This window comes from Raphanus sativus, unplaced genomic scaffold (genome assembly GCF_000801105.2).
Source record: "Raphanus sativus cultivar WK10039 unplaced genomic scaffold, ASM80110v3 Scaffold0983, whole genome shotgun sequence".
Classification (NCBI taxonomy): Eukaryota; Viridiplantae; Streptophyta; class Magnoliopsida; order Brassicales; family Brassicaceae; genus Raphanus; species Raphanus sativus.
The window spans coordinates 15,803-27,208 of NW_026616297.1; the positions used below are offsets into that span (position 1 = coordinate 15,803).

General features: G+C 34.0%; 3 protein-coding genes across 3 annotated transcripts; 1 reads left to right on the forward strand and 2 right to left on the reverse strand.

Moving 5' to 3' along the window:
- Window positions 1-550: 550 nt before the first annotated feature.
- On the reverse strand, window positions 551-1,537 carry LOC108828869 (uncharacterized). The gene is made up of 2 exons (XM_018602538.2): window positions 1,231-1,537; window positions 551-1,140 (listed from the first exon to the last, which is right to left on the reverse strand). Exons 1-2 carry the CDS (start codon window positions 1,535-1,537, stop codon window positions 551-553), a joined length of 897 nt encoding a protein of 298 aa, XP_018458040.2.
- A 6,670-nt stretch (window positions 1,538-8,207) lies between these two features.
- LOC108828870 (uncharacterized) lies at window positions 8,208-9,027 on the forward strand. Its single transcript, XM_018602539.2, has one exon. The coding sequence runs from the start codon at window positions 8,357-8,359 to the stop codon at window positions 8,822-8,824; it is 468 nt and encodes a 155-aa protein (XP_018458041.2). The 5' UTR covers window positions 8,208-8,356; the 3' UTR covers window positions 8,825-9,027.
- Window positions 9,028-9,549: 522 nt separating this feature from the next.
- On the reverse strand, window positions 9,550-10,320 carry LOC130503497 (oleosin G-like). Its single transcript, XM_056998117.1, has one exon. It carries the CDS (start codon window positions 10,263-10,265, stop codon window positions 9,675-9,677), a length of 591 nt encoding a protein of 196 aa, XP_056854097.1. The 5' UTR covers window positions 10,266-10,320; the 3' UTR covers window positions 9,550-9,674.
- Window positions 10,321-11,406: the final 1,086 nt, after the last annotated feature.

The following is an 11,406-nucleotide window of genomic DNA, read 5'->3' on the forward strand; positions in this document are numbered from 1 at the left end:
GTTTTCCCGATTTCTCATGAGTAATATACATATACTTCTTTCCATCCTCAGTTGCAGACTGAGTATCAAATCCTTGAAGATATATGTCTTTAAAACTCAACAAATTCCTTTTAGAATTTGGAGAGAAGAGTGCATCCTTTATCGAGAATATCGTCCCATTAGGTAATGCGAAATGGGCTTTACCAATCTCTTCAATCAAATCTGCAGGACTTGATATTGTGTTAACAGTTATATTTGTCGGTTTTAGTTCAGAAAAGTATTTTCTGTGTTTCAGAATAGTATGCGTTGTTCCACTATCTGGTATACAAATATCTTTAGTGTTGACCTTGGTTGATGTTCCATTTGTAATGTCCATTTCTGAGACAACAAAAGAATTAACATAAATAAGATAATATTATTCATAAAATATTACACATTATTTGTAAACATTAAACACACAACAATTATGCATAAGTAGGTGAAAAACACACAATAATTATACATTAATATTCCACAGGAAATCATTATTTATGGTATAATTGTGGAATTTCAAGAGCCACATGATGGGCACTTAAGATTCCGTGATAGCGGTCTCCTCGAAATCATTCACAAAGTCAGACGCATCGAGGTGCGTTGTACCCTCAGAATGTTCTGCAAAGTTTACCTCCTTTTCTTTCTCTTTGACGGACTTCTTGTACAGATCACAAAGGTGTGCAGGGGTACGACATATACGAGACCAATGTCCCTTAGTACCGCATCTGAAACAAGCATCTTCTCGCTTCTGGGAGGTACTTCCTTGTCGTTCTTTTCCCTTAGGGGATTGTTCAGAGCGGACCCACTGGAATGACTTCCTATCCTGTGGATTGTACTTTCGTCCACGTCCACGGTAGTTTTGACGACCACGTCCGCGACCGCGAAAAGCCTTATTTACCTTTGCTGGTTTCTTCGCATCTAATGCGTTTGCTTCGGGAAACGCTTTGGAACCAGTTGGACGAGTCATGTGATTCTTGATCAGAAGCTCGTTGTTCTTTTCTGCTATGAGAAGTGCCACAATCAAATCCGAAAATTTGGTATATCCCCGCAACCTATATTGTTGTTGCAGGGTGATGTGGCTCTTGTGGAATGTGGTGTATGTCTTTTCAAGCATTTGAGACTCGGTGACTGTATCACCACAGTATTTCAATTAAGCCACAATTCCTAACACAGTAGAATTGTAATTCATCACTTTGTCGAAATCTTGGAATATCAGACTTTGCCATTCATCTCGAGCAAGTGGAAGTGTTATGTCTTTCTGATGATCAAAACGATCTTTCAGAGACTTCCATAGCTCTTTAGGATCTCTCATGTTGGCATAGTCATAAATAATACTTTCATTAAGGTGTCTTCTAAGGAAGATCACCGATTTCGCCTTGTCTTGTGGTGTTGAAGTATTATCCTCATTAATGGTCTCAGATAAACCAAGAGATTCAAGATGAAGTTCGACATTTGTAACCCATGAAATGTAGTTGGTGCCCGTGATGTCTAGAGCGGGAAATTGGATTTTCTCCATGTTTGCCATTGATTTTCTAAGACACAAAATAATAAATTTTATTAGAAATTTCATTAATTTTATATGGAACCGATTACATTGATATTACATGCAATTACTAGTAGAAATAATGCTAACAAACATAATCCGATGTTAATGCCAAAATATTCATGAATGGATCTTTCAACAAAAATAAAATACATAGACGAAAAAATAAAAATCGCACATAAAACTAAAAACAATCGAATCATCATTTTTTAATGAAAATAAGAGGAGAGCGATTTGAAAATATTTAAGAGAAGATGAAATGTTTTGGATGGGAGAATGAAGTGAAAATGAGTTGTATTTATAGATGAAAAATACTATTCATTAGCCGTTAACTAGCCGTTTAAAAAGTAATTTTTTATTATTATTATTATTATTATAATTTTAAATTTACATACGACCGTTGGAAGTAAAAGCATAAAGTAAAAAATAATCAGAGATCAATAGTGAGCAATTATAGAATTTATCAGTTTAAATATAAATATAGGTGAATATATATATTTTAACAACTAAATATATTTAGTTATATATGGTGATAAAATTATCTAGCAGGTTTAAAGTGAAAATATTAAGGTGATCAGATTTATAAAATAATAAATTATGATAACAGAGTCATATATTATAAAATAACAAATTAAATATTTAGGCGGTATACCGGCCATTATGGTGCCATAAGCAACCATTACAAAATTAACAATAAGAGACGGGGCAGCAGGGCCGCACTCCTGTAATCAGAAACATAATCAATAAATGGAGGCCCCACTCCGAACATAATAATCAGAAAAGAAAATTTTAGTAGTAGAGTGATCGTGCTGATAACGTGTTATAATTATATTATATATTGTTTCATCTTTATAAGTGTTATCGTATGAAAGTTTTACCTAAATAATAAATGCTACAAATATATGAAAAAAAGGTAAACATAAAGAAGAAGAACTATACCAAAGAAAAGAGAGAATTCTATTACTATCGTTCGAAAGGGGCACTTTACAAATGAACTCAAACGTTCAATATATAGAGAAGATATGAGACATATTTTACTGTGAAACATTAATAGAAATGGGATCCACTTTGAAGACAATACGTAAAGTATTGACTTTTGCAACAAATAGTAATTTTAAACGTGAGTTGGGAAACATCGTAGCCTATTGTATAATATTTAAAGAGTTCTATATCCTGGGATTCGAATATCAGACTATAATTTTTTTTTAAATTACATGAAATCCTCTGTGTAATTTATTTATAATTATAGTATCATAATAAATCAAATTTTAAAAATTGTTCCACATAAAAAACGTTTGGGAGAGTTTTTATTTATGGTGTATATTTTCTAGAATGATGTTAGATGATTTAATTAAACTCTTTTCTTTTTGAAAATATACTCGTCCAAAATAAAATTTGACCTTTCTTTTTGAAAATATACTCCTCCAATTGACTTGTGACCTCTAAAAATCTCACTAGATAATCCATAACTTTTAATTACTAAATCAATTCATCGTTTCTATTTTTTTTTCATTTACCCAAAAGCAAAAAATTGACATTCTATTATGTTTGAAGATAATTTGTAGCAAAAAAGTGTTTGAGTTATACTATATTGGATAGGTTGTTTCTCCAAAAACACTAGAAGATGATATTTTGGGCGGAACCTAGAGGATGTGAACCCTCTTCGAGGTATAATGAACTTAACACCTAGACTGCAGAAAATTTAGATGTTGTTTTACTGCAGTTATCTACGAGTGAAAATTCGCTTTGTTGATGTCTGATGGATATTCACGTAAACAGAAGAATATTCTTCCTAGTGATGAACGGATGCTCAAACAATATAAACAAGCTTGACTATGTGATGGCAAGGTAGATGTCTTCAATGAGATTAATTAGGTTAAAGCAAAAAGCTGATGATTTTATTAAAATAAATCTTTAGTTACATATGCAGCAGTCTATGGCTATTTAAAAGCATGACATAAAACTTTAACTAGAAAACTATAATCTTAATCTAAAAAGAAAAACCAAAACCTATTTCTTATGGGTTTAGAAAGCCCAAATCATAATCCTAATTGGTTTATAAAATATCAAACCTAATTTTAATGGATTTACAAGAAATCAGAAATACACTAAATTTAAAGAAACGGACCAAACTAAACCAAGGCTGGTCGTGGGACTGACCTCTTTGGTTGATTTTCGACCACTAGTGAGTGATTGATCTACCATGTTTCAGAGGTTTTCTCTGAACGGTGTGCTCTGCAAATAGTCAAGATAGCCAAGATGTGTTTGCACTAGCTGCGACTTTCTTTGTGCCTCATGACCATAGTAGGTCTTTGGCTCATATCTGAACGTCCCAACATGTTCTGTAGCTGAACTATATTGGCTTTTCATCCTTTCCAAATCAGTTTAATCATACCTTTGGCTACAAACATTTTCCTCATGACAGACTTCATCTCATACCAATGAGAAATCTGCAACTGTTCATCACTTTTGTTGTTGTTAGCAATCTGATACCACCAGTCAAGTACATACCCTCTTAAGCTAGTAGTTGTTAGATGTAACTTCTTCTCCTCTATGTGGTTGTGAAAGTTAAAAACAAAATCCACATCCTTTTCCCATTCTTGATATGTGTCTGAATCAAACTCTCCATAGAACGACAGAATCTGAATCTATAATACTTGATATGGTCTTGGATAAGCTGTCTCTCCCAAGATAACTTGAAGATGATGTCTGGGGCGGATCCTAGGGATATGAACCCTCTTGAACGTGTAATGGAATTCACACATAGGTTGCGGAAGACTTAAATGTTCACTACAAGAAAACATATATTTAACGAGGGCCAATTTCCTTGTTAATTCCTCGTAAAAGGAAGTTTACGAGGAATTAACGAGGAAATGGGTTTCGTCGTTTATCGTCCGTCGTAACACACATTTCGTCGCCATTTCCTCGTAAAGTAGCGAGTAAACCATTTCCTCGTAAAGACGAAGTAAAGATTTCGTCGTAAGTTCCTCGCCGCATTTCCTCGTAAAATCCTCGCGGGCTTTCCTCGTAGAAACCACGCGATGCATTCGTCGTTAATTACACGTAATTTCCTTGAAACAAAATCCTCGTAAATTTGATGTAACTTCCTTGAAATATATTCCTCGTAAACTCCACGTAGATTTTTTGAAAAGCTTTCCTCGTAAATACCTCGTAAAATATTCCTCGTAAATTCCTAGGTTAGCTTTCGACGTAAATAACTCGTATAATGCAAATTTTCGAATTAATAAATAATATTGATAAATTTAATAATTATTAATTTAATTTAGTAAAAATATTTAAATATTTGTGGTTTATAAATAAATTTTAAATAAAATTCAAATGCAACAAAATATTTTATATATAAATAAGTTTTTGGTTTTATAATACATAAACCAAAAAAAAAAACTAAGGCCCGTTTATCGCCTCGTAGAATTCCTCGCTCCTCCTCGTAACATCCTCCTCGTCATGTGTGTCCGATGACTCGCCTGGAATGGGATTTTGTTGTTTCATGTTCCTCAACAAAGTTTCTCATTCCTGATTTGTGGCCACTATAACGTCGATGAAGGCCTCGATTCCACTCACACGGAACCGCCGGCACCTGAAGAAGAACCTGGCGGGTCTAACTGACTACCAGATTCACCGAACATATCTCTGTAGTGAGCAGTAAGCATGTTCTTGCGAACCTGCAAAAATATATTTTTTGAGTTTATGATCATCAATAATAAAAAATCTATCATCAATAATTAAAAAATCTATCTAACGAACATAAATTCCGTAAACCTATCTAAATTCCCTAAACTAACTACCTAATATACTAAACTAATTATGGGGAGCGAGGAAATTACCATTTCGAAGGAGAGAGGAATGGGAGAGGAGTTGGAGAGGAAATGGGAAGGAATTGGAGAGGAAGTTGGGACGAATGTTAAAGAAGACGCGAATTTACGTTGTGTTTACGAGGAAATTCTATTTCCTCATTTCCTCGTAAAAATGATGCAAGCTTTACGTGGTTTTAACGAGGAAAGAGAATTTCCTCGTTAAAACCATGTAACTTTACGTTGTTTTAACGAGGAAATATTTTCTTCGTTACTTTACGAGGAAATAACGACATTTTATTCTTTCTTTGTAATTTCCTCGCAAAGTCGACGTAATTTTACGAGGATTTTATTTCCTCGTTAATTTTCCTCGCCAAAGTGTTGTTTTCTTGTAGTGGTTGTTTTTCTACAGCTATCTATGAGTGCAAACTCGCTTTGTTGATGCCTGATGGATATTCACGTAAACATAATAGTATTATTCCTGATGATGAATCAAAGAATACGAACAAGCTTGACCACGTGATAGGCAAGGTAGAGGTCTGTAATAAGATTAGGTTAAAGCCAAAAGCTCAAGGTTTTATTAAAAGAAATTGTTAGTATATGCATCAGCTTTTGGCTATTTAAAGAAATGATAGTTGAAATTTATAATTTTAATATATTTTTGAAGATTTATATTAAAACTTTTAAACTAATATTTTTCGTTTTATATATGTGTATGTATATTCGTTTTTTAAAAAATTCTAATGAATAGTTAATTTAAAGTATTAATAAAACAAATTAGGATACTTTTTTGAATTTAATTAATATACAAAATGTGTATATATTTTTATTTATAATATTTACATTTTTAATTTTAAAATATTAAAAAAAAATAATTTTATATTTTCTATCCACCCGCAACCGCAAACGCTATTTAAAACCAGTTTTTTATTTTAAAAGGTTTGAAACGGTTTGGAGCGATTTATAAGGGTTTGTATGAATGTTTGGAAACGCTGTTAACCGCTATCAACCGCAAACTGTTTGCGGAAGGTAGCGGAGAAACCAGTCGCATTATCCTTAATGATGACGATAATAAACTTTGATAGGAGAGAAAGACAGAATTATTTGTAATTAACAAACGAAACAAATATTACATTGTTTTTAGGTAATATATGTATCTACTTGTAGTGTTTTCTTTCCCTTTCATCAACATTAGAGAACCGATTACTAGCTGACTATTACGTGTTTTTCTTATATGTTTATACTTTATGCTTTATTTAGATGACGGTCTAAAAAGATTGTTTATTTTTTCTTAAACGTTAATGCATCCGTGGATATTGATTTGAATGGTTATTGTTCAAATGCAAAATTAAAAACATCAAAAATGTCAAATGAATGACGAACAGATAGAGACCCCTTAGGCCCCCACCCAGCTCTGAATAATGAAATTTTATAATCAACGCCTTAGGCCCCCATCTAGCTCGGCACTCCCGCCGAATTCAAAGATCAAGTTGTTTGTTATAGCTTATAGGCTACACTTGTAGTTCAGTGAACAAAAAAAAAGGCTAAACTTTTAAGAAGGCCCATCAACGCGACTTGACCCAAATAACTACAAAATAAAAAAAAATATACAGTAAAATTGATGTTAGTGACGTCAATAATTTAAATTCTTTCTTTATATTTACCATCAACGCAGATTAAATTGGATTTGAATTGTGGTTAAAAAAAAAAAAATTGGATTTGAATTCAGATGGAGGTGTAAACACATCAACAATATAACTACAAGTTACAACTCATTAAACATGTTTACATCAATAATATAACTACATGCAATGACCATCTAAATATAAATATAACTACATGCAATGACCAAGATCAAATGCCATTAATCCAGTGACTTACCATATCAACAGTTAACTACCCAATCTTTCCTTCTCCAATATCAGGACTAGGCAAAAACTCTGAATAATAAAACCAAATTTGATTCGAAAAATTAATATCAAACTCGAACCGAAATTAATTAGTTATCTGAATAGATTCAAAATTTTGGTATTCAGAGAACTGAAACCAAACCTGATTCGAACCTAAGTATTTCGAATACACAGATATATCCAAAATATATATATATATATTACTTTTAGATTTAATGTATATTAAATACATCCAAAATATATATAATACTTTTAAATTATTTAAAATAATTAAAAATATATATAAATAGTCAAAAAATAAATATTTAAAATAGTTAAAGTATAGTCAAAATACCAAATATACTTAAAATATTTATTTATTTTCTATCTATATAGTCAAACCAAACTAATTTATATGTTAAGTTTAGGTATGTTGACGTATGTTATTCGATTTTATATATAATATATTATTTTGCTTATATATTTTGAAACATTTAAGGTATAATGAATTTTAAAATATTTAAATGGATTATTCGAACCCGAATCCAACCTGCAAAGATTCGAACCGAACCTAAATCAAAACTTAAAACTACTCGAATGATGCTAAAAATTTAACCCTAAATTTTTCAAACTCGAATAGATTCGAACAGAACCAGAATGGATATCAAAACGACCACTCTATGCAATATAATTGAAAAGCATTCATAATTTCTATGTTGACCATGTCTCTATTCCTGACTTAATTTTTTCTGGCAGTGATATTCTATACTTTGAACATTCAAATACTTAAGGGAACATAATAGTATAACTCAATGAAAACGATTGTTTCAAATGTTCAAAACTAGTTATCCAGATATGACAACATAATAATTAATAAATACAATAAGCAAAATCAACGCAAAGGAGACCGGTTCCACCGGTAACCTAACACCCTTTTTTCTTAAATCTCATCAACACGTCTGTATTTATTATACATTCAATTCAGACACTAGAGATTAATTCGCCTCAAAATCGAGTTCTTGACTTTGACCCGTTATAACTTACAACCAAAACAAAAAGTAGAAGTGTCATTACCTCTGATCTTCTTTCCCGGAGAAGAGATGGATCGGTCTACGCCGGAACATAACTCCTCCACTTCCCACAAGCGTCTAAGCGTTAGCTACTTGGTCTCTCTAATGGTTCTCTGCGCCAGACACGCCAACCGGCTCTCCAAGAAGCTAAAGCCGAAGAAGCGAACTCACAACGAAACTTCCCGTGGCAGGTGGAATACGATGAGATCTCCACGGCCAAAAGAGTTTCTTATCACTTTGAGCCACAAGGCGGCAACGATGGTCGGCCGGAAAAACACATGTTACAGCGGAGGATATAAGCCTGAGAAGAAGAGAGCGGGGGCGATGGAGGAGGAGGAGGAGGAAGAGCATGGGCTTTGGCAGAGGGAGATCTTGATGGGCGGCAAATGTGAGCCGTTGGATTTCTCCGGAGTTATTTATTACGACTGTAACGGACGGCAGTTAAGAGAGGCGCCTCCGAGGTCTCCACGTCGCACTCCGTTACCAATCCGTTCTTAAGACGGGTCGCCGTTAAACCTGATTGGAACTAAGGATTCTGAAGCAGCAACCAAACTTTGTACTATATGTTTGTGATGCCTTTTTATTCTAAGTTGTTTTGTTACAACATTTAAATTTGGTAGGACATTGAAAGTTTCAGTTTCCAACGTTCTTACCATCTTGCCATGAATACTCTTCGTATAAAAGTAGCATCTATTATCTGATGAACTATGGTGTTAGCCGATCGATTCAATTTAGTTTTAAGCAAAATAGTAAATTGCACAAAAGTTAATGAAAGAGGTTAAACTTTTGATTTACTTGTTACGTTTAGAGCTTGAAAGTTCTCAACGGATCGATCAAATAGGCCTTTTGGTACATCCTCCTATTAAACAAAAGCTTTGCGTAGTCCTAACTTCTGCTCCATTATTTGGATAATTCATTAATTGGTATGAGAAAACTTTAATTCACCATTGACTGCGTTTAGTTTTGCTTTTCATTCTACGTAGTTCAGTTTGACTCGGTTATAGTTGTTGAAAAATTCAAAACACCAAAGGTACTTTAGTATTAAAAGTATTAAGCATGATATCATCAATAGACATGTTTGTTATAGTATAATCATGTCACTAGATCAAATATTCATAAAGCACAAGAACAAGTCAGCGTAAGTTAGCTCTAAAGCTAATGAATATAAAATGTTAATTTCAAAAACATTTCACAGAAAAACAAACGAAATTTCAAAGCTTGAATCGATCTTACTATACATAATTGATGTCCGTACCAAATTAAAGAGACAAAACAAAAACAACATAGCTGAAAACATAAATAAAGATTAATTTGTACATGAAACCAAACCATACCCCGGTAAAGCTATTCATGCACCAGGTGCTGCATCTTTAAACTTACCATGGAAGTACTCACCAGCATAATCTTTAACATGAGCCGCCGTATCATAAATCCGACTCCGAGCATAATCCACTTGATCCGACCCCACAGGGTGCATGCCTTTAAAATACCGGTACGTCCACGACACGACAGCCGCAGTACCGAATAGGAATCCGGCAACGGATAAGAATCCGGTAACGAGGAGGAACAGAGGGACCCATATAGGGCTTGAGATAATGATAATCGGAAGGAAAGCGATGAATCCTAGGACGAAAGCTGTGGCGGTGATTCCGGTGAGTAAGAGGAGGATTCCACCGGAGATAAAGAATGCAAGAAGGCCGAAGCGCTGGCGGGAGTGCTCAGGAGATTGTGATTGTAGCTGACGGAGGAAAGATGCGATTGGATGGTTCATGTTGTTGCCGCGAGAGGGGACGGTGGTTGAGCCGTAGGGTCTTTGTTGGATGTGGCTAGGGTCCATATCCGAGAGGATAGAGTCATAGAGAGGTGTGTAGTGTGAGATAGAAAGAGGAAGCGGAAAGGGTGAAACAAATGGAGACAAGTTCTGGATGTAAAGGAGCATGCATGCAAACACGTGGATTTTGGTCTTGTTTTTTTTTCACTTGCTTGTTCTGTGTCTGCCATTGCCAGTAGCGGCCTTGGGTAGAAGCCAAGGAAGCATGTGCTTCCGGCCATTTTTAAGATATGTAATAATTCGGCCTTGTTTGGAACAAAAATCTTTAGTAGCTTAGATGTTTTATGGCTAGCATCTATGTGTTTGGTGGTGCTGGGTTCAAACACAACCATCTACATTTTCCAATTTTTATATGTAACCAGCCCAAAATTTATTTTTGCTTCCAGCCTAATTAGTTTCAGGGCCGGGACTGGCCATTGCTATAGAAGGTTTTGTTGGTTACTGTTTTATCTCGTTTCCCTTCTCTTTTATGGTCAATATAATTGGTAAAAGTAAGAGTCTAGATGGCAATATGCGGAATAATTGCATGCAGAGCGATTATAACACTAACACAAATGTATATGTGTAGATATTTTGTTATTATATTAATTGTGTTGCAGTTTGGATCGTTTCCATTCGAACTCTAAATCTAATTTTTGGTGTTGAATATAAAATATGTTACTTTTAATAGATTGAAAATATGTAAAATAGGCAATATATCAAAAATGATCCAAATTTTGAATTTAAATATAAATTTATACCATAAATTCAATTAGAAGGGAAAAAATAATATAAAAGTTAGTAAAATTACAACCACTATTTCATAACAAAAAAATGTAAAAAAAATTAGGATTATAAATGTCTGGAGCCTTTTTGAAGATAATGAAGTCTTTTGAAAAAACTTTTCAAGTCCATTTTTTTTGTCAGCTACCCATCTACACTAGATTAAATGGAGGATAGACGAGCCCTTATCAGAGGAAAATTTTCATCTGTCCGAGTCTAATCTATATGGAAAAAGATGTAGTCTCTTATCTTTACTTCTCTTGCTAACGCGTCTGTCTGACCATTCATACTCCGAGGAATATAAGATAGGCTCACATCCTCGAAGTCTTCCTCTATACCTTGGAACATCTCGATCTCTGTCGCGAATCATGGTCAATCCAATGGATTTGTAGTCATGTCTCCGAGCAGTTTGTCTCGAGCTATATCGAGGTTATCCTTCTGTCTCTCATACTTGAGGCTGCCTAAAATAGATCTTACATCTCAGCAT